We start from the raw sequence: 23,678 nt of genomic DNA on the forward strand, positions 1-23,678 counted from the left end.
AGTTAAGTCAGATGGAATCTGAGATAGCTTCAGAAACATGAGTTATGAAAGATCAAATATGCTCCTGTGAAGCATGATGTTCATATCAGAGAGAGAGAGAGAGAGAGATTGTGTGTGTGTGTGTGTGTGTGTGTGTTAGAGAGAGATTGTGTGTGTGTGTGTGTGTGTGTGTGTGTGTATTGCCAGAATTTACTGGGGGAACCTGTAAGCTAATGCTAGGAGTTCTCCATTATATCTAATTAGGTTACACTAAGGGCTTTTCCCCCCCAGTTGGATTAGAACATAATCAGTATGTTTGAGATTGATTAACGGGCATCTCTCTTAAACGTACTGTCTGGTTCCCAAAAGTTGAATTATGAAAGATGGCCTTATTAAGTTAAATATGAGAAGTTTATCAAGTAGGAGATTTCTTAAAGTTCACTTTTTTTTAAATTAATCCTCTGTTCTGAAATATATTCTCTCTGATTGCTTTTAGGTTACCTAGGGTATGAAATAATACAGGCTTGGAAACTCTGAAAGAACTTAGAATCATCATTTTGAGGTAAATATAAGCAAATTAAAATAGTGTTAGTAGTCTGTACGTCCTTAATTTTTGTGATTTATGGGTAAAGTTAACCCCACATTTCAGTTTCTCTCACAGCATTAACTTTGTGAATTATGGTCCTGAACTCTTTTATTTTACTGAAATAAGCCCTGTGTAAAAGTTTACAGTGTGGATTTCACTGCTTGTGGAGTGTGTGTTTTTAATTCCACTTTGAGAAATTGAAGTCTCTGATAGTTTTCATACCTGTATTAAAGCCTTGCACTAGGTTTCTTGGCCCGAGTTTTTCTCCCAGTGACCTTCTTTTATTCATTGTATGTGTTAATAAATTTACAGGTGATTTTAGATAATAGTGCACACTTAATTCTTTCATTATTTTCATGTTTCTGTATATACATTCACTATGAGTTGCAGGCAACTCTCAGGCACATTCAACAGCCGCCGCCACCACCTATAAAGTGCTGCCTTTCAAATTGACTTACTTTGTTCTATTTCCTTGTTTGTTTTGAGTCCTGCCCTGGGCTTTTCTCTAGCTCTCTGCCTGCTTTTCTCTCTGGGAATTAGGCATGCTGTTGTCATGGCTCGTTCTGTTGCTCTTTGTTTGAGCACAGGACATGGTATCCTCAAACAACACCAATGTTTTTGTTTAAAAATGGAATGCGAAATAACAGTCTTTTATTCCCGGTCCCGTCAGTATGACTCCCTTGTAATGTGTTTGTGCTGAGCTGTGGGACTGGCATCTTAAACTTGGCTGTTTTCGTCTTTCCTTCCAGAGCAGCAGCCTGGGGATGCTGTGACTTTCCGATCAGGGGCCATCACAATGTCAAAATGCGGTTCAGACAGCAGCAACACAGACATCGCAGACATTAAAACGGTAAAGCTGTCTCTGGGAGGTAGAGAGAAGAGCGTTTGTGTGTCCTGCTCTGGTGGTTAAGTGAATAAAATGCAGAAACTCTGAAACAACCTCCCCAGTTTCAGCAGTGTAAATTGCTTGGGCAGAAATTGAAAGTCTGTACTTGCAAGCCAGTCACGGGGTGGCCCTGCTGGCCGTCAGCAGTGGTCACTGCATCTGTGCAGCTACAGGCCTGTGCTTGCCAGCAGGGAGTCACATCTTTTAATTAAAGCCAACTTAAAAACAAATAACTTTAAACATGCCAGGGAAAGTAAAATTTGGCAAAGTGATGGGTTTTGCATTATAGGCTTACCTGTTGACTTTTGCCTGTCTTGGATTGGTGTGTTTCTGAGGCCGGCTGCTCTCTTCTGAAGGGGTGGAGGGGCCTGCAGTGTGGGAGCTCTCATAGGCTTTCACTGGGAAGGGGGCACCTGCTGCCCCCCGGCCCCCTTTCCTGCAGATCTCTTTGCTGCAGCGTCCTCACCACTTCCCTGAAGGCCGTGGAAACTGGGGTCGGGGAGCCCTTTCAAGTCAAATAGAAATCTCTTTTGAGCCATCTGTAACCCTCCCTGTCCATATTGGATGGACATCCAGAAATCTCCAGCTCACGTCGTCATATTTTAAATGTGTATACGGTTATAATCATGAGGAAATTTAAAAAGTGAAAAGACTGAGATGAACTGAAGGCCAAACCCTGTGCCGTGGAGTCGAGTCCAGCTGGGACGACTCTCCGCTAGGTTCCCAAGGCTGTAAGTCTTTCCAGGAGGAATTGCCCATCTCTGTCCCGTGGAGCGGCTGCTGGTCAGCTGCCTGCCTTCAGTTAGTGTCCTGACACGTCATACCCCCCGTTACCAGGGCTTCCCCTCGTGACGTGTCAGTGTCAGTGAAAGAATAAGGTGAGTGTATGTAGCCTAAACCTTGTGAGGCAAGTGGGAACTGTCCAAAGGTTTTCATGCCACTCCAGCAAAATTGTTTGGCTCTACAGACCTGCATCGATGGTTTATCATGTCCTGGGTACAGTTAGACGTGGTGGAAGACACAGACATACCTGAATGCAGCCTCTGGATTCGAGGAGCTCCTGCACTCACTGGGTGCATCTTCGTATTGTCACTGGTGCACTCAGCTTCTAGCTGACCAGCCAGGGATTCAAGTCCACCCAGAGAAGCCTCAGAAGAAAGGTCTGATCATCTGTTTCTGAAAAATCAGCCTGTTGGACAGCTCTGTTGTAGACGCATGAGGCTTCCATGTGTCAGAATTAACCTAATGGCAGCAGATTGAAAGATTAGAAAGAAATTATTTAAGGAGGGATTCTTTTTGACTTACAGAGGTACATTTTGTTTTATGGTTGTTAGGACTGTATACCCAATGGCACATTCTTCAGATCCCCCAGCATCTCCACAGGGGAAAGAGGGCCATTGTCCTCCTGTGTGATTTAAAGCCTCTGAAAACCCACTGGAGGGGCAGCTTTGGGTCACTTCCAACTCGACGGCACACAACCCAAATAAAAATCCTGGGATTCAAGTCCAAAATGAAAGTGTTTGAAGTGGTCAGGAAGGGATGCGGATGATGGCCAGGGTCACTTAGTGGACAGAGAAGGCTGCGTGTGTGAGGCCAGTGAAGAGAGTGTTTTAAGTGGAGTGGACTCTCCTAGTGGAGAGTGGAGGCAAGCTGGACAGGCGACAGTGTACAGTGGGCACATGTCACCGACAGGCGTGATGTGATTCAATTCACAATCAATCAGAAGTCCTTCTGAAGGTTGGTTTTCTTCTCAGTCTCCTGTAAGGACCAGTAGGGTCCGTGTGGCAGAAAGAATGGGTGGTGGGCTGCTGCCGCCCCGCTGGAGAAAGTTGCGGCCATCTGCTTCCTCCGCGGCTCTGTGGGCCGGCCCTGCGCTGTCTGGTCAGGTCAGGTCACTGAGTTGGAATCGCCTGCCTCCATGGCAGTTCTTTTGTTTTGTGAAACCAATATCCTCCTTGCCTTTTTTGATAGTTATACAACCATCTGCCTGGAGAGTGAGTTGGTCCCGTCCCCCACAGATGGCTGGTTGTCACCTGGGGGTGAAATGGCAGTGTCCTGGAGGTGACACTGGCCTGGGGAGCTGCCTGGGGAGCTGTGGGAACTGGAGTGGCCCTGAGTTCTGGACCAGGGCCTGGCTTGCCTGTTTTCAGCTTAGCTCTTCCTGCCTTGCCTCTCAAACAGCACCCCTTCCTTCCTGATTCATTGTCTAGGTGTTTTCCAGTCTGATTGTCTGAGAAATGAGCATTTTAACCTTGGCAGTTCTAAAGGAATTCACTAGTTGTAAAGGGGATACAACATTGAAATAATCCTCAGAACAAATGAGGGAAGAGTTTTGAGTTTCTATGTCCAGTGCTGCAGCATCTGGACCGGACTTCTGAGCCCTGGGCTTTCTCCTCCACATGCGCTTGGCCGGACCGCCCCTCTTCCTAGTCCCCTGCCCAGAAGGGAAGTGGTAGCAGTGATTAAGAGGGTAGTTTAAATTATAAAGGTCAGTGTTAGGTCTTACACAGGACATAAGGCCAAGGACTCAAGGAAGAGACCAGAGAAAAAGAGAAAGCTAAAGAAGCTTTATTAAGGTGGCTCTGGGATGGGAGTCCTTGATCTGGAGAGAGACAGACCAGGGGAAAACCATGCCCTAAGGTGGGTTGGGCAGGTTTTACACAGTAGGATCTTTAGGGGAGGGAAGGGAGGGACACTCTCTTGTGGTTCAGGTGGGTGGTTCAGGAGGCTTTTCACTCCCTTTGCTGACTTGTTGATATTCTTTGAATCCTTCCTTTTCCCTTTGACCTTGGTCTGGGCCTGAAAACCAGGCTCACTCACTCACGTAGAGACTGGCACGGAACCCTGAGACAGGAAGTCTCAGACACCCGTGAAACCTGGAATGGGATCCACTCCCAGCCTAACAACAGACAAGTCTATAAAGTGAATAATGGCAGTACTCGGCCATATTACAGGGCCACAATTTACCCCAAAATGAAGCTTGAATGGATTAACAGGCAGAATAGGACGAATGGAAACCGGGAGCTCATGAAGGAAGTGGGAAGAGTGCTGTGACCCTGACAGGGTCGTAACTAATGTCATGGAACGGTGTGTACTAGTTGTTTAACTGAGTACAGTTCAGTTGCTGAACTTTCACCCAAATCGCACAGGACCTCCAATTTTCTTTTTAGAACAGCTTATCTTTGCTTGTGCTTGCATAGAAAATTGAGTTTAAGCCTAGACAGATAGCAAGGTGAGAGTGAGTGCATGTCATCGCCCCTTGTCCCCCAACCCCATGGGTTGGGCTTGGAAGTTGGGGTTCAGCAGCTTCCACCTGTCTCCACTGAAGCCCTGACTGTGGACAGGCAGGAGCCATTTCCCAAGGCAAAGGGTATCGTGAGCGGCTGCCTTCTGCAGGTGATGGCAGATAAAAGACGATAAAATCTAGGTCCCATTTTTGTAAAACAATGAAATAATTTTTCTTTTACTTTTCCAAGAGGGTACCATGTACCAGGGGGGAGGGTTAGGAGGGGAGAAAAGTGCAACAATGAATGAATGGAAATCCAAAGTCTCTGTAAATTTTCATTGAAATTAACAATAAATAAAAAAAAAATTAAAAAACAACAACAACAAAACTAGGTCCCAGGTGACTTCACTGAGGTGCTGTTTGGTTCAGCCAACAAGGGGCCGCTCCTGGGTTAGGGGGCAGCCGGATGACACAGCTGCTGCCCAGCGGGGGACGTGGCGGGCGGCTGGTTGAGAGAGACCACCGTAAAGTGTTGTAATTGTGCTAGTGAAGTATTTTTAAAGAATACTGTTCCCCCTTAAGAAAATCTGGAATTGTTACTTGTGAATATTATCTCCGGGAACAATTGGTGGCAGTGGAGGTGAGGAGCCTCTGACTCTGGCAGCCTCAGTGCTGAGGAGTGTGCTACTGACCCAGAGGCACATGGTTCGAATCCACGAACAGCTTCTCTGGAGAAACACGGACAGTCTATTCCCATGTAATTTACAGCCTCTGAAAACCTGCTGGAGGGTCAGCTCTGAGTTGGTTCTCACTTGATGACAATGAATTTGAGTCTCATACTGGTTGTTAGAGGTGAAGAAAATGTGGAGGCTTGGTGGTCCTCTGCCATGTTCTCGTCACTGGATGTCCTCTGATTCCTGATACCTCACACAGTGCCTGTTTTAGGTCTGGGGTGGCGTTTGTGCTGGGTGAAAAGTGAGGAGTCTATTGAAGGTAAAAAATCCTATACAGATTGTGGGCCACTCTCCACTGCAGGTGGTGGGCAGGTCATGGCACCGTGTGTGGCTTGTGGTGTCTCAGGAAATGAAGGAAAGTGAACTTGCACTTCAGATCCCTGCCACTTGGACAGAGAATGAGCCCTGGGGACAGACTTGAAGGAGAGCACGGAGCACATGGCGGCGGCAGAGTGCCTGCTGAGGCTCCAGGTCCACAGAAGAGGGAGCCCATTGTCCGTCAGGGAGATCACGTCCTGCTCAGCCCGGAGCGGGTGCTTGGCAGTCTCCCAGAACATCCTCGTGCCCATGGCTTCCTGCTTTCTCTGGACGCTGAGCATGACCGCTCTGGTCCTCAGACGTGCTGGGCTTGTGCGACCCTCGGCCCTGGGCCTCACTGGGCAGCACACTGCTGGCTGCTGAATGAGTCTCTGCAATCAGAATGCAGACTGGGCCCACATAAGGTGCTCCACACCTCCAGCTTCTGTTCATTGGTGTGTCAGCTGATGTCACCACGCTGTTCTGTGGCTAAGTCAGGAGAGTAGAGAGTCTGGTTACCAAGGACCAAGGAACGGTGACCACTCCACAGCAGTACAAGCCCATCCTGCTGCTATTGTGTTGATTCCAGCGCCTAGGGGCCGTAGAAGAGGGAGGCGAACTGCCCCTGGGGCTCCTGGGTCCGTAATGGTCATGGAGGCACAGTGTCTCACCTTTCCTCCATGGAGCCACCAGTGGCCTTGAACTGCTGACCTTTTGGTTACCAGTAGAGTTGTCTTCACCGTGCCATCAGAATTTGTTAAAATTCCATTCTGCTGATAGTTACAAAAGCTCGTGATGGAGCTGCCACTGATTTGAGGGTAGTCTTTAGAAGTCACCACCATAGCGGACGACAAGACCAGAAACAGGATGAACTGCTGGACTGCCCCTTTTCCTCTTTTGATAGCCGCTTCCCCAACCAGAACCAACAGACGCTGGCAGAGTGCTCTAGACTTCAACCACCGCAAGAAGGCGGTGAGTGCCAAGGTGGTGACGTCTCCATGTGTGAGTGGTACCAGCACGTGTACAAGTCCTTCTGCCCCGTGTCCTGGCTGCCAGCCTGGGATGACTGCAGGGCAGAAGGCACATTCCTGGGGAGGATCTAAACTGGCCCACCTCACCTCGCTGTTGGAATCTGGACTTGTGACATAACTAATAATAAAAACTTAACAGAAAAAAAAAAAAAAAGCTAGTGATGGGCTTTCAGATTGAGATGTGAAATTCTAAGCCCCAGTTTGCAGGTTATGACTTTTAAAAAAGACTCCAGTTTCATTTTGTTTCAGAGTCAGATTTAAAAATGGGAAAGAGTATCTGAAATAACAAGTGCCCAGGTACCATGGAAGCCTTGTCTTTTCCCAGCACAGTGCGCTTCGGCTGATTTCTCTAGAATGTGTATAATACTAGAGAGAGACGCGTAAGTAGTTGGCCAATACCGACTTGGGATAGGTTGTCAGTTAAGCAAAAGACTTGCTGTGTTGACAGTCTGGGATACAGTTTGAGTCTTTCCTGTGGGGCAGGCACAGTGCCTTCATATGTGACTCATTTTATCAGTCACCATCAGATTTACAAATAATATTTGAAACTCACAAAATTGTGTGGTTTTTTAAAAAAAATTTTTTTAAAAATGGGCGAGCTCTGGTGGCATAGTGGCAAGAAGCTGCACTGCATTCCCATAGGTGTGGGGTTCAAATACACCAGATGCTCTGCTGAAGAAGGAGGAACAGTCGCCTCCTGTACCAGTCAGATCCGATTTGATGGTACACACATTTAAAAAAAAATAGATTTTTTAAAAATGTTACTATTTTGTGTGTGTACCATCAAACCAGATCTGACAGGTACAGGAGGAGATTTCCCCTTCCTTCTCCAGCCATCTGGTGAATTTGAACCGCATACCTCTGAGATTGCAGTGCAGCTTCTTGCCAGTAGGCCACCAGCGCTCCTTAAAATTGTGTGTTTTATAGAAATGAATTAGCCACTGCTATTGTGTTGATCCAACTCAGTGATTCTGTAGGACAGAGACCTGTCCCATAGTTTCTGAAGCTAGAAATCTCTCTGGAACCTGATGGCTTTGTTTTTCTCCCTCAAGAGCAACTGGTGGGTTTGAACCGCCAACCTTGAAGTCAGCAGCCCAGTGTTTTGATCACCATCAGAGCTCCTCAGACAGAACTACAAAGGGAATATTTAAAAAGATGTTGTACCATACCTATTTTTTTAAAAAAAGGTTGCTTGTGACTGCTGTCGTGTGTCAGTAAATAAGCTTTATCATTTTAATGGATTAAAAGTATCCCATCATGTAGCAGTATTCTGCTTTATGTAACTCATTTTGTAGATTTTAGAGTTCCTGTCTTTAAGGACTAACACAAGCAGGTATTGGAGTTCTTAGGCCTCTGTGCGGGGTCTGATTCTTCTTTTTAACTGATGTTTTAGGTGTAGGGTTGCTGAGCTGGATGGTAGAGAATGCTTGACTTTTGAAATGATCCCATTAGATGGCGAAAAAGCTCTGGCAGTCAAAGAGGGCATTTGAAAAGGCTCTCTGGAGCAAGATTCAGCTGTTTCTCCCATCTCTGTGCGCTCTCTTGTTTGGAACCCTGCATGGTTGTGTAATGGTATTCTTTTTCCCTTTTGTAGTAAGCTGTGCTAGAACAAAAATGCAATGAAAGAAACACTGGATGAATGAGAAACCCTGCTTTGCAACCCCTCAGCATGGCAGGCCTGCAGCTCATGACCCCTGCTTCCTCACCAATGGGTCCTTTCTTTGGACTGCCATGGCAACAAGAAGCAATTCATGATAACATTTATACGCCAAGAAAATATCAGGTACTAATGAGAACACTAATATGGGAGTGGGTTTTTTCCTCTCTTTTTTTTTTTTTTAACTAAAGTAGAGTAATTAGCATATAGTTGACACATATAATATAAAACTCATTTACTTTTCAAGCCTCCCTCTTCAATTAATTTTCTCTTACAAAACACTTTTGTTCTTAATAGCCCTTTTCCTTTCTAACCTCTGCTGGGTAATTTATTTGATTGTATTCTTTGTGAAGGGTCTAATTTCCACCCCCCTCTATGAAAGCTTCATTGTTTCTGAATATCCATTTGGGTGTATCTGTCTGGTGGGGCTGGGTAGGAGCAGAGGCTGGTTTGAAATTACTCGGCTAACTCATACAACCATGGCTACTCTGGGTTCAGTTGTATTTTCTCAAGAATCAGCCCATCTCTGCAAAGTAGAATTCTTTAATGAAGATGAGAAACTAGGAATGTCATGCCAACATAAATTTTAATACCCCTGATTATTTTTATAATAAAGATGTAGATAGTATGGGATTGATTTCCTTTTGTCAATGTATTGAAGCATGGTTTTAGAAAATAGGGGAGTTTTCAGATGTGGAGCAAAGCCCAGTGTTCTCAGCTTCATGCTTGAAAAGACATGTGTGCTCTCCTCTCCCTGGTTGGCAGGTTGAACTGCTTGAAGCAGCGCTGGATCACAATACCATCGTCTGTTTAAACACTGGCTCAGGGAAGACGTTCATTGCAGTACTACTCACGAAAGAGCTGTCCTATCAGATCAGGGGAGACTTCCACAGAAATGGCAAGAGGACGGTGTTCTTGGTCAACTCTGGTAATGAGCGATGGTTTACTGTGGAGGAGGTCGGGTGAGATATGTTTAAGCAGATCTTCAGGGCTTTAGATTACGTTCTTGAAACTAATGATGTGCGTGTCAGAGCTCTGTGAGAAGAATCACTTGGTCTTTTTTAAACTCCATACGGTTTCTGGGATTAGCTGTTTTATTTCTCAGCTACTATGATGAAGCTTTGTCTAATGTACTTTGGACATGTTACTCAGAAAGGCTATTCCTTAGAGCTAGGAAAGGTGATCACCAAAGGAGAGGAAGACCCGCCAGGGGATGCATTGACACAGTGACCGAGCAGTGGGCTCGAGTGTGTCAGAGATGATGATGGCACCGGATAGGACAGGCCTCAGATTGGTTGTTCATGGGGTTGCTATGATTTGTACTTGATGGCGGCTAGCAACAACTATAGTTCAGTTATGGAGGAACCCTGATGACGTTGTGGCCTATGCTATAAGGCCACAAGTTTGTTTTATGAAAACTTTAGACTTCAGTTTTTCCCTTAAATGTAATTACATTTAATTGTGATTCTGCATTTCTTGTGAGCGGATTGCTTGTCCCAAACACTTAGTCTCATTTTTGTTGTTGATGCTCCAGCTTTGCTAGAAGGTCCATGATTACGAGCTTAGTAATTTTTTTATATATGATTTTGCTTGACAAGTTGTAGAAAGAGAGTAATAACGCTGCTTAAAAGTTAGACATTGTAAGAGTGAGAAGTACGGATTTTTCTGTGTTTGGGTTTTACGCCCCGACAAGAGCTATAACGAGTGACCCTGAGATGACAGGTGCTAATGGAACTGTCACCTCCTTTTTTTATACGATTTCAGCCCAACACTGAGACGGTCTTGTGTGTTTGTACACATATTGTCTATGATTTTATTTCTTGGTGAAATACTTAGATTTTTTGAAATGAGAACAGCAGGGGTGGTTCTGGAGTGACTGCCGTTCCTGCCTGGAAGCTTAGCTCTTCGAGTGGGATGTGTGGCTGTAAAGAAGGAACACTATTTGCTCTCAGGTTCTCTGAGATGAATGACTGGAGGCAGGGCGGTGGATAACTTTGACTCTCTCAGGTTTTTAATTGGCAGTTTAAGAAATTGGTTGTCAGGCCTGTATCATACATTATGAGGATTGACTTGATGGTGTTGAGAGAGCGACCCGGCTCTGAGTTTCAGTATTTACATGCAGTGTCGTATTTGTCACCAGCAAACCAGGTTGCTCAACAAGTGTCAGCTGTCAGAACTCACTCCGATCTCAAAGTTGGGGAGTACTCAAACCCAGAAGTTAATGCCTCGTGGACGAAGGAGAGATGGAACCAAGAGTTTGCCAAGCACCAGGTAAGAAGTTTTCACATTATAAAGCCCTCTAAGGCCTGCATGTGGCTTACAGACTGACCCGTAGCCTTGTTGTGTGAGGTAGGGTTTAAACTTGACTTTCTTGTCCTTTATCAGCCAAGAAACTAACCTGTGGCCTCACTCTCACATCAATTCTCTTCCTAACACGGAATGGGTCATTCATTCTTTATGCCTGTACTTTGTAGACAAGAAACAGATTTGTGATGTTTACATGCTTGGGAAGCACATATCTCTGCCCCCTCTTTCTAATTGATGGATAACTTGCTTTCACAACACGTGTTCTTGAATTAGATGCCTCGACGCTTGACAGTTGTCTTGGTTGAGTCTGTCGAGGTCAATGGCGACTTCCCCCAGCGTTCCTCTCTGTAGCCAGCAACGTGGAGGGCCAGCTCTGTGCCTGCACTTTGGTTGGTTGGAGTTGGGAACACACAGTGGTCTATAGATGCTTCCCGACCACCAGCCTGTCAGTGTGGCTCATGTGCAGGGCTCAGTCCTCAGTAACAAAGCACCAGAGTCCACAGAATGGCAGACAATAAAGTATTTGTATGCTGTGCTCTGGAAACCTGCTCAATCCAGTGAAGACGGGAGACAGCGGTGCGAGCTATGTTGTGATCTGTCTAGATTGACGGATCTCATCAATCAAAACATGTCTCTAAGTCATCTTCTGCATAGTAGAGAATTTCATCTGGTAGAGCCTGTTCCCGGGTTCTTGGTTCCTTCTTAGTTCAGTGGACGAGTACCTGCATACTTAGAACTTCTGGTTTTGTTGTGACTAACAAATTTCTTATTCCTGAGCTGCAAAACAGCGGCTGCATGATTTGATTTCCTGTGTGGCTACTGACATGGGAGAATGGCACACACTCACCTCCTGTTGTTGGTTTTATTTTAGGTTCTGGTTATGACTTGCGATGTCGCCTTGAATGTTTTGAAAAATGGTTACTTGTCACTGTCAGATATTAACCTTTTGGTGTTTGATGAGTGCCATCTTGCGATCCTTGACCACCCCTACAGAGAAATTATGAAGGTGAGTTACATGTTACCAGTCTTGGTAATTCAGGTCGGAGTACTGGCTACAAGTATTTCAGCTTTCTAATAGCAGTGACAGGCATCAGCTTCATGAACTTGCTTCAGGGTGTGAGGGAATGAATATTAAGTTAATTCTGCTACTGAAAGGCCAAGCTCCTTGGGCATTTCTAAGGCGTCAGAGGCTCTGAGGGACAAAGATGGGCAGCTTCCCCCCGAGTGACTGACAGTCTCAGAAACCCAGTGCAAGGTGCGTCATCTGTGAGTCAGTTTGACCCGATGACAGGGAGTTAAAAGTACAGTGAGTTTTTGAACAAGTCCACAGGAACCTGTCATGTCACGTTGATACCCTTTTTGATACTCAGAAGCACGCTCCAGTAAGTTCCCGAGTGGCGATGCCCAGCACTGCTTGCAGCCAACGGGTTGTGGTGGTATTTGTGCAGCGGTTTTAAAGCAGTGTGTGCTTGCTGCCCGGCTCTCGGGAGCGTGCTCCTTCCTTACCATCGTGCCTTGTCTTGTGTAGCTCTGTGAGAGTTGTCGGTCATGCCCTCGCATCTTGGGACTAACGGCTTCCATTCTAAATGGGAAATGTGATCCAGAGGAGTTGGAAGAGAAGATCCAGAAACTGGAGAAGATTCTTAAGAGCAACGCTGAAACGGCCACCGACTTGGTGGTGTTGGACAGGTATGCACTGTGAGGGCCACGCTCGTGCCGAGACACCCATTGCTATGTCATCAGCCTGCAGCGTCTCTCGTAGTGGCCTGCAGATGGCACCTTTGTCAGTGGGCACACGTTTATGAACACTAACGGTTCTTCAGGAGGACAGTTAGCCTGTGAACAGCTGACCGTCTTCTTCCCTGCGGTCGCAGAACAGTGCTTCTGTGTCTGGAGATGGTGGGGACAGCAAAGCCTTCTTCTCTGGACGCCCCAGGGACCAGGCCTGTGATGGCAGATTCCTGGTCTTGTCGGTGTCTGCTTTACTGTTCTGACTGACGAGTCCTGAGGCTTTTGGAGAATATTGATTTTTTTTTCCCCCCATGTAATCCTGGATTTACAGTGTACTTACTGTGAAAGAACCGGGGACGTCCTCACTGTGTCAACAAGAGGACGTGGATTGCCGATGCTGTTGACAGCTGTTGTCTTTTTTAAGAGCAGTGCTATTTTGAAGCTCATTAAAACATACACAAAACCTTATAGATTTGGTTAAGTTGGTAGAAGAGAGCCTCTATAAATTAACAGGGAAATGGTTTTTAAACAAAACTAACCACATTGAACTTATATGCAGGGATCCTCATAATGTTTTCAGGTGCTGAGTCTTCAGACTAATGATTTCCCGGCGGGGAGTCTAGGATGCCTCAGGAGTCCCCAGGGGTGTAGAGCCGGGTTGGACGTGGGATTGAGTGCTGGCTTCCATGTGACTGGGTGGCTTTGGGCTGGTTCCGCTGACGGTGACCTGTGTGCAACAGGCGAAGTGCGGCTCCATCCTGAAGCCTCGCAGTCTCTGCTGGGCTTACATCACTTATGCCACTATATCACTTGAGGCTTTTTCTATTTGGTTTTATTTCCCCCCCCATGGACTCTCTGCTCCACTGAGGGGAGCCCTGGTGGCTTAGTGGTAAGGAGTTGCACTGCTGACCCAAAGGCGCCTGGTTCAAATCTACAAGTTGCTCACTGGGGAAAAGAGTTGAACAGTCTCCTCGTCTGATTTACTGCAGGGTCAGCCGTGAGAGTCGCCTCCAACTTGATGGTACATGACAACAGTGGCTCCGCTGAGCACACTCCCTTTTTCCAGGGACTGACCCCTCTTGTTGGGGTGCCCAGAGTACTTGGGAAGAGGTCTCGTCATCCTTGCTTCCAAGGAGAGTTCTAGCTTCACACAGACTTGGTCTCCTGGTAGACCCTTGTATGTTCAGCATTCTTTGTCAGCTCCATAGTGCAGAAGCCCTGAACTCTCAGGCCGCCTTCATCATCATCCAGCTTTTCTGGGCATAAGAGGCTGCTGGTAATTCCCTGGTTTGGGCCTCAACATGACATCTTTACTTTTGAAGAGGTCTTTTTTTTTTAATTTTTATTTTTTTGAAGAGGTCTTTTGTGGATTTGTTCACCGCAGTACTGTCTCTGCCAGGTGTGAAGTGTGTGACAACAGTGTGTCACTTGGCTGCCCTTAGGCCGTAGGGTGGCACTTCCTGCTTTCCTGTGATTCCTCAGTGACTATACGTTGGCACTTGGCACCCTGCCTGATGTTTAGTGGGACTGGGGCCAGAGCTCTCCTGTAGAGCGAGGAGGAAAGTAACGTGTTGGCATCATTGGCTCATATCCACATCCCTGTGGGGTACAGAGCTTGTGACCTTCAGAACATCCCTTTCCTGGCTTCGTCTAGTCTCCTGTGGACGTGCAGGGCTGTGCTTTCTTGGGCATCTGACCTCAACGTGCGCAGCCTGCCAGCGTGACGATCCGGAGAAGCAGCATGGAGACGGTTAAGTGCCCCCAGCACTGAGCCAAGCGTCAGACTTGACTTCTCCCTCCTCCTCACACGTGATGCTTGGAGCTCGCTTGCTCCTGTGGAATGTTCTTTGATGAGGCTTCTGCTCACAGAACTCTTGCACGTTCCAGAGACTGAGCTGGAACTCAGTGTTGGCTGCCAAATAACCTTCATAGTGAAGGATCTCAGAGGCCGGGGCTCATATGGTTTCAGAGCGATTGAGGGGCATGTGCAAGTGACAGGGACAGAGATACAGAAGTGCTTCGTCTAAGGCTCAGATTGCTCACAGCCAGGACAGACCGGCCTGGACACCCACTTAGGAGGTCCTTGCTGGCCCCTGACCTCCAGCTCCCGACGTGCTGCACGTTAATGATTGTAGGGCCCAGGAGGACCTGCAGAGGGCGTCCTTCCCCCTGACTCCTCCCTCTTAGCAAAGTCTGTATTTGAGAATAAGATGCCAAATGCAAAAATGGATACTTCCCATGGTCTCGCTACGTAGGGATAAACAATATTAGCATTTTTAACTTCTTAACAATTAGGTGTGTATATTTATAACTTAACACCTACATGTAAGGGTCTGTAGAATTCTAGCTGTGCTGTAAAGACTGTTTTCCATTTCGTTTCTTCACTGAACGTTCTGATCATTTTCCACAGGTGAAGAATATTTCCAATTTGTTGTATAAATGTACCGTAATTTAAGTAACTATTGTCATTGCTCTTGTTATTAAACATAAGAATTTTCAGATTTTGGCTACTAAGTGAATATTCTTATGCATATAGTTAGGTTACTATTTGTGGTGCTAATTCAGATAGTTGTCTAAAGAATCAAGGGGACAAGGATGTGAATTTTAAGGCTCTTTGTACCAACCTGGAGGCCAGACGTGTTGTCCCTGAGCAGGTCCTGACCCGTCCTAGCCCTGTGTGTTGGAGGTGAAACAGCACCTGGGGGAATTTCCAAGGCTCTGGCCTTTCCTGTCTGGACTGCTGGGCTTTTCTTTTAACATGTCTCTGGGTGGGCTCAACCTGTCAATCTGTTGGTTAGTGGTTGAACGTTTAGTTGTTGACACCACCCAGATACTCACGTTGTCAATCAGAAGTCAACCCCACTGCTGTTGATTCTGTTCTGGCTCATGGCGACCCTCCATTTATCTGCGATGCTAAGTCTTTGCGGGAGGGGGTAGCCTAGACTGAGGCTAGTGAGAAGGTCAGACTGGCCGGTCCCCACAAGAGCTTCCCATGCACTTTATTTGCACCACCCATCTCACATGGGGGCCATCTACCTTATTTCTGTGGTGGGTCACCAACACCCCACCATGGCCTAGTCCTCCCCAGTCACTCCGGGGCACTCTGGTGGTGTTGTCCACGACTGTGGTCCTACTGCCACAGGCTGTGTCTGCTGGTCAAAAGCCCCTGGTGGCTCCTCTTCCCACTGTGAACTACTGCCTTGCAAACCCAGCGGAGAGCCTGCGATTCAGAACTGGCTACAGCAGTGATTTCAGTTTTCTAATGACCGTGACTAGACAGGTCTGATGAAGTAATTCACTGCACTCACGTTTTCAACATCATTCATTCAGTAATCTACAGAAACAGGTCTGTCCTGGAGAGGGTGAAGCCAGACTGCTCCTTGGAGGCAAAGATTTTGAAGTTCCATACTTTGGGCATGTTGCCAGGAGGGACCAGTCCTTGAACTGGGGTAACGGGGATAGATGTGCCAGAGATAGTGAAATAAGCTCAGGATGGAGCCTCTGTTGTACACAGGGTCACTATGAGTCGCAAGCCACTCAGTGACACATAACAACAAAAACAATGGAAACATAATAGTAATGAACACAAAAGTGGTAATTAGAATGCAAAAGTTGGAAACAAAGAAGGATTGATGGTTAGAAAATGTGATTTTGGTGACAGAAAGAAGGCTGGGGATCAGTAATAGAATTTTGTACATTAAATGATTTATTAATTACAAACACTTTTTTTAAAAAATGTGAACAACGAACTACACGCATGGAGCTTCCCTGCTTTTGTACACAGGAATCAAACTGATTCTATCTGTGGAGACAGCGGAGAAGCGGAATACCAGCAGTCAAAACAAGGCCAGGAGCCAACTGTACGTCAGTTACTAAAATGTAGAATCAAAGAATCAAACTGAAGCTGGAAAGAAGAGAACAAGTCCACGAGAGCCAAAATAATGGACTTCCATTTGCCTCGCCTGAGTTTAAAATCCACTTAAGAATCATTTCTTGCATTGCTCACTAATTACTGAAGAGAAGATGAGTTGTAGGATGGCATCAGTGAGCAAAGTTAAAAAGCCAGGAAAAAAAAGGAAATGAGTATCAGAAGAGACTCTGAAGCTTGCTCTTGAATGCAGGCAAGCTGAAGCACAAGGAAGAAATGAGGAGAGGAGAGAGCCAAACAGAAGTAAAGCAAAGTATTAAATAAAGCAAAGTATTACAGCAGAATGTGCAGAGAGTTGTGGTTAGATGACCAAAAGAAAAAAAAAAAAAACAAAACCCTAGCATTTTTTTAGATAATTTTTATTTATTTATTTATTTATTCTTTTTTTTATGTGTGTACCGTCAAATTGGATCTGACTGGTATAGGAGGCAATTGTTCCTCCTTCTTCAGCAGAGCATCTGGTGGATTTGAACTGCGCACCTCTGGGATTGCAGTGCAGTTTCCTACCACTAGGCCACCAGAGCTCGCCAACCCTAGCATTTTTAAAGTGGAAAGAACTGAAGAACGTAATAAAGCCTCCAGTTGCAGTATGGAGGACAGCATGGAGTGTGGCGGGAGCATCCACAGAAGTGACATGGATACACGATTCACTATGGCAAAAAGAATTCGTGGGCACAGAGCCGTTGCAGCAAGTAGCAAATGATACAGTCCAAGCCTGCCCTGAAGACATTGGCAAAAATTCAGTCCCGAGGACTTGGTGGAATGCCACCTGAGGTGTTTGTGCAGATAGATGCGGCCTCGGCCCACTCAGTAGTCTACGCCAAGAACCTTGGGAGACAGCTGCATGGCCAACGGCTAGAAGAGTCCCGTATTCATTCCCCTTCCAAACGAGGTGACCCAGCTGAGTGCAGAAGTTCCCCAACAGTATCAGAAAGATGCTTGTGTTGTATTGACTCTTAAGCCATTTGACTGTGTGGATCATAATAAATTATGGATAATATTGAGAAGATGAGAATTCTAGAACACGTAATTGTACTCCTACAACTCCTTTACCTAGACCGACATGGCAGTTGTCTGAACAGGACAAGAAAGCACTGCACGATTTAAAATCAGGAAAGAAGATATGCATCAGGCTTATATCCCTTCTATACTTGGTCAGCCTTTATTCTGAACCATTCGTTTGGGAAGGTGGACTGTATGAAGAGGAAAGGTGGTTTCAGGATCGGAAGACAACTCTTTAACAACCTGTATTATGCAGGTGACACAGTTTTGCTTGCAGAAGAGGAAGATGACTTGAACTCATTAAAGATCAAACAGTAGCCGTCTATCTGGATTATACCTCGTAAAAAGAGCAAGAGGGCACGAGGATGGCCATCTCCAACCTCTGCTGACTCAGCAAGGGGGAACTGCCCCACCAGCCCCATCCACAGCACAACACCAATTCCCATGAGGTCAGACATGTGGCCAACCTGTTTCTTTTTTTTAAATTGTTTTCCTGTAATTTAAAATTTTTTTAAAAATTGTTTTACTGTAATTGTAATGGAAGTTTACCAAATGGTTGGGTGTTTATACACTCATTATAACATATTTTCTTCCCTCCCTCTCCTTTCTCTCTTCCCCAGGCCACCTTGTAATGCACCTCTGGCCCATCTATTTCTCTTGATTCCAGCACCATTTCTATTGCCCTACTGGGTCTCAAATTCGTTTCAGTACCTGTACAGACTGCAGAGAACCATTCTCAGGACTACAGGGTTTTTAAAGGGAAGTTAACAAGTTACAATTCAGATTGGCAACAGGATACAGTTTCTTGTCAGGAGAGTTGGTGGATTGTGGCCACAGACCTCTCAGCCTCAGCCTCTGGCCTGTAGGCCAGTGCTCTAAACTCACTTAGTCCTGCCCAGTAGGAGGTCTATTCCCAAGTTCCCCAGCAAGGTTGAGCAAAGGCTTCAGGTTCTGAAGGGCAGTGGTCCCACATCAGCTCTGTCTCAGCAGATCTCTGCTGCTCCTTCGTGGCCGCTGCTGCTCTCCTGCAGGTCTGGCTGGTGCAAGAATCTCTGGCCCTGAAGGGCATGCACTACCTTCTCTGCTGGTGGTGAGATTCTCGAATTGTGCTGCTGAATCTCCTCAATTTAGTGTGAGGACAAGACCGTCCCCTTGTGAGTAGACCAACTCACCCCATTCACATGGCCCCGCGTCCCCTTGTGAGTAGACTAACTCACCCCGTTCACATGGCCCCGCGTCCCCTTGTGAGTAGACTAACTCACCCCGTTCACATGGCCCCGCGCCCACTTGTGAGGAGACTTAACTCGCCCTGTTCACGTGGCCACGCCCGTCCACGTGGCAGGGCCAAATGCAGTGACTAGGAAAGTCATTTTGATCAGTAAATCCTTGACACCACATACCTCAATATGTAGCTTAATAATAATAGATGGTGAAAACGTCAAAATTGACAATTTAATTTTGTTTGGATCCACCATCAAATGCCTTGGTAACAACAGTCAAGAAATCAAAAGATAAGTTGCCCTGAGTAGATCTTCTCTCAGGGACCACTTTAAAATGCTAAAGAGCTTGGATATCAGTTTCAAGACTAAGGTGCACCTGACCAAACCGCCACCCCAGCTGCTCCTGCTACCTACACCGTTGGTGGTGTTGATGCACAGGCTGCCAGCTCTCCAGAGGCCTAACAGTCCAGATTGGTTATGTCCCCGGGGCTGTGGTGTGGCTTCCATTCACTTCCGGGACTGTTCCATGCAAACAAGGGCCAGCGTGGTCAAACCTGCAGAGGAAAGAGCTCCTGAATTTGGACATGGACTAGAATGTTTCCTGAACTTCCCATGGGAGGATTTGATGAGGGTTTGTCGCGTTGCTGGGAGGGGGCCAGTTTTTACTCCTCTCTTCTTATCTTTCCTGTGAATAATTCCTGTGGATTTACAAAGAATTCCTAGTGGTGCAACTGTTGTTAGGTGCCATTGAGTGTAGTACATCCCATAGCAACCCTACAAGTAGCAGATCTGAGCCCTGTCCCCTCCTGCACCATGTTCACAGCCTCTGACACACGGGAGGCGCTTGCTGAAGTCACTGTGTCCACCCACATGGTTGAGTCTTCCTCTCTCTCACCGTGGGGCTGTAGGTTAAGTGTTGGACTGCTGACAAAGAGGGAAAAGATTAGTGGCCCAGAAACACCAGCTGGTCTGCGGGAGAAAGGTGTGGCAATCTGTTCTATAACGATTATGAGAGCAGAGCCACATGGAGTACTTTAACTCTGTCCTCTGAAGACTCTCCAGGAGTTGGAATCCCCCTTGACACCAGTGGGCTTGTCTTGTTATTGATTTACAAAAACATTCTGTTTACCCGGGAGACATTGAGTTCAACAGAAAAGTAATTATTAAAAGAGTCACCAAAACCTCCCACCACTCACAGGTTGGCATGTGTGTATGGATATTTTTTTAACTTGTTTTATGGAGGGAAATGGTTTGTTTTTTAAAAATAAAAGTGGTTATGTTTTCACTGTTGCCAGATACTGACAGCTTTTATTTTTGCTCCTAAAGATACACTTCCCAGCCATGTGAGATCGTGGTGGACTGTGGACCATTCTCTGACAGAAGTGGACTTTATCAGCGACTGCTGATGGAATTAGAAGAAGCACTTAATTTTATCAATGACTGCAACATATCTGTGCATTCAAAAGAAAGAGATTCCACTTTAATTTCTAAACAGGTAAGCATGCCCAAAGTGAGTCCAGTATGTAGACTGGGAGGCTCGTGTGTGTTAATGTCGTGAACATGGATTTCTTATGAGGCTATTCACCAACCGTGTTAGTTAGAGGCCTCATCTCCTTAACTCTGGAAGGGCCGTGTTAGGCAGGGCGGGTTTACCTGATGGACCCTCAGAGTGTTAACTGTTGACCGTCTTGGTGAAGGGAGAGGATAAGTTAGCAGTCGTGTCAGAAATTTAAGTCTAAAGAGGGTGTCTAATATTCCCCCCCACCTTTGTCAGGTGAGTTAGTTCAAATCCTTATACTACATTCCATGAAGTCTTCTGCAGCTTCCTGGGTTGGGGGTGGGTGGGTGGGTGGGTGTGTGTGTCCGTCCGTCCGTCCATGTGTCCGTCCCCGGCCTGCCTGTCAGGGGTGGATGTGCTCTGAAGGGGCCTGAGGTCTTCCTGGTATGTTTCTCCCTCTCTCTGTGTGTGTCTCTCTGTCTGTCTGTCAGGGGTGGATGTGCTCTGAAGGGGCCTGAGGTCTTCCTGGTATGTTTCTCCCTCTCTCTGTGTGTGTCTCTCTGTCTGTCTGTCAGGGGTGGATGTGCTCAGAAGGGATGGCCTCAGGCCTTCCTGGTGTATTTCTCTCTGTGTGTGTGTGTGTGTTTCTGTGTGTCTGTCTGTCTGGCAGGGATGGATGTGCTTGTAAGGGGTGGCCTGAAGCCTTCCTGGTGTATTTCTCTGTGTGTGTGTGTGTCTGTGTGTCTGTCTGTCTGGCAGGGATGGATGTGCTTGTAAGGGGTGGCCTGAAGCCTTCCTGGTGTGTTTCTCTGTGTGTGTGTGTGTGTGTGTGTCTTTGTGTGTATCTGTCGGGGTGGATGTGCTCGTAAGGGGTGGCTTGAGGCCTGTGAGTGCCCCTGACGGCCCCTGTGACAGAGCTGCTACCAGCCTGCTGGGCATCTGACTCTTCTGTAGATCCTGTCGGACTGCCGCGCGGTGCTGGTAGTGCTGGGCCCCTGGTGTGCAGACAAGGTGGCCGGCATGATGGTGCGGGAGCTGCAGAAGTACATCAAGCACGAGCAGGAGGAGCTGCACAGGAAGTTCCTGTTGTTTACAGACACTTTCCTGAGGAAGATCCATGCCCTCTGTGAAGAGCACTTCTCCCCGGCCTCACTTGACCTCAAGTTCGTGACTCCCAAAGTCATCAGGCTGCTGGAGATTCTCCGCAAGTACAAGCCGTACGAGCGGCAGCAGTTTGAGAGCGTGGAGTGGTACAATAACAGGAACCAGGACAACTATGTGTCCTGGAGCGACTCGGAGGACGATGAGGATGACGAAGAGATGGAAGAGAAAGAGAAACCAGAGACAAACTTCCCTTCTCCATTCACCAATATTCTATGCGGAATCATTTTTGTGGAGAGGCGATACACAGCAGTTGTGTTAAACAGGTAAAAGTTTAAGATTCACTTTCGTTTTTTTTTAAATACTAACACTGGTCTGTGCATTGCTGTACAGAGATCACTTGTGACTGCTGTGATGCTAAACACTGTGACACTGATGTGTCAAATGCGATAGTGGTCACTCATGGTGGACAGTGTTTGGGAGAGCTCCCCGATTAAAACAAGCCTGAAAGCAGGAGCGGCATCCACTTCTGAAACGGCGTGCCTCTGGAAACGCTATGATCAGTGCTCAGGCCTTTCATTCATAGGGTCACTGAGTCGTCTAAGACTCAGTGTGTGTCAGTGAAACCCTGTAATAGCTTTCAGAGCTCGTGGAGGGCTGTGTGCGTTAAGTGTCCCTGGCTTGATGAGGTCCTGACTCTGTTGTGTCACACAGGGATCGATAGAGGATAGGCAGTAACTTGCTCACGTCTCGCTGTCAAGTGGAACCCACTCATCACTGCCCCTCCGGCACGTTTCTGTGGCCGCACCTCACACAGGAGGAGGCTGCCCGTCTTTCCCTCGCAGACACTGGATGTGAGCGGCCTGGGGGGTTAACAGCGCGACTCCCCACAGACTAGGCCACTGGCTGCGGTCTGCTGCTGAGGCGGAACCCACCCATAACTGACCCTCCAGTGGGCTTTCAGAGGCAGCAGGAGATGACTGTATTTCTCCTGAGGATTCAAATCATGTGCCTTCAGGTGGGCAGTACAGCTCATGATACATGTGGTCATTTCCCCAAAGGTTAGACTTGATAGGACTGCGAGTTTTTCTTACCGGATGTTAATCCTCCTGAAATAAGAGAGTTGTTGTTGTTAAGTTCCGTCAAGTCGTAGGCGACTCATAGCGAGCTTATGAACCAAAGTCCTCGACCCTTGCATGACTCTCATCCTTTCGCCAGGTTCATAGGGTTCCTGAGACAAGCTGTTGAAGTTCTAGTCTAGTAAGACCTTCTTTTGTTTTTAATTCACTTCTGTTAAATTCAGGTCCGCTGTGTGTTCATCTTTGACTGTGTGCGTGGTGTTTTGCGAGACGCCTCCCACCAGGCCTCCTCCTGTCGGTGATCTCGGACCGGATTCTGTACGTCTGTGCTGGTGTGCGGGGAGCCCTGGTGGCGCAGGCTGTAGGGGCTGCACTGCTAACGTGTAGACCTCGCGTCCTAGGCAGTCCAGACCCACCAGTGACTTTTTAGGGAAGGAGGAGGATTTGTTCCAGTTTACAGCCCCGGAGGCTTCATGGAGGGGCCTCTCAGACCAACCTGACCCGATGGCAGTGAGTTTGAGGTTGGACTTGTTAATTGTGGCTAAACTTAGGTCAGCTTTGATTCACGTTTGCCAGTCTTGAGACCTGGAGAGAGTCTGAGAGCCGGACCGTTTCTGATTTAGAGTGACCCATAACACAGTAAATGCTTCCATTTCAGAAGAGAGTCACACCACCAGGGAAGAGTGAAAAGAATCCTCGCAAAGGGCATGATGAAGCCAAAGTTTAGCTTGTGGTTTCCCGCCCACCAGCTACCTCTTCAGGAAAAACTTCTTTTTCCTGGGTGGACTCAGCCAGTGTGTGTCCAGTGGCCACTTCACGTATGGTTCTTTGGTTTGGGGTCCCCCAAAATGGTCTTTATTTTAGACTTAAGACAGTCTGCTTTTCTGTGAGATCTGTTAATTGGCCAAAGTTGATTCCAAAGAGCCTTTTCTGCAAGTAGTGATCTCTGAGGAAAAATTACATTTTGTTTCCTGAGGTAATTGGGATTTTTCCCTCCTCCCCTTAACTGCCGCTGAATGTTTAGAGGTTTTAAAAACTTTTTTGAGTCACGAGAAATTGGACTCTAGGGTGGTCATCTGGCAGTTTTCAGTCTGGTAATTTTCATCGTCATTGGGCCTGATCCGTCTGATGACTGTGAAGTGAAATAACTTTAGGGAGTGAATTACACTCAAATCAGAAGTTTAAAGTTGGAAAGGGACCTGCTGACTATCTAATCTGACCCACTTGTTTTGACAAAAAAAAAAAAAAAAAACCCAAAAAAAAAACCCCACAACACAAAAACAGAACAAACCTCCAGAAGAAAAGTCATTTTTTCTTGGTTAAATTACCAGTCAGTGGCGGAGACTGTTCTGAAATCCTGATGCCTGAAGTCCTGATCTGCTCTCTGTGATCCTGACGCCCTTGGGCACCATCAGG

General features: G+C 46.8%; 1 protein-coding gene across 1 annotated transcript in view; it reads left to right on the forward strand.

Annotated features, from left to right (window-relative positions):
• Positions 1 to 473: 473 nt before the first annotated feature.
• Positions 474 to 23,678, forward strand: part of DICER1 (dicer 1, ribonuclease type III) — a 57,081-nt gene continuing 33,876 nt past the window's right edge. Inside the window, 10 exon segments of the mRNA XM_006903631.1 lie at positions 474 to 541; positions 1,315 to 1,415; positions 8,334 to 8,401; positions 8,403 to 8,522; positions 9,162 to 9,324; positions 10,537 to 10,667; positions 11,575 to 11,709; positions 12,232 to 12,392; positions 19,911 to 20,079; positions 21,037 to 21,509. Of these exon segments, the coding sequence (XP_006903693.1) occupies positions 8,375 to 8,401; positions 8,403 to 8,522; positions 9,162 to 9,324; positions 10,537 to 10,667; positions 11,575 to 11,709; positions 12,232 to 12,392; positions 19,911 to 20,079; positions 21,037 to 21,509 (1,379 nt within the window). The 5' untranslated portion in view covers positions 474 to 541; positions 1,315 to 1,415; positions 8,334 to 8,374.

Source organism: Elephantulus edwardii, unplaced genomic scaffold (genome assembly GCF_000299155.1).
Source record: "Elephantulus edwardii isolate Elephantulus edwardi_28Jun2011 unplaced genomic scaffold, EleEdw1.0 scaffold00002, whole genome shotgun sequence".
Classification (NCBI taxonomy): Eukaryota; Metazoa; Chordata; class Mammalia; order Macroscelidea; family Macroscelididae; genus Elephantulus; species Elephantulus edwardii.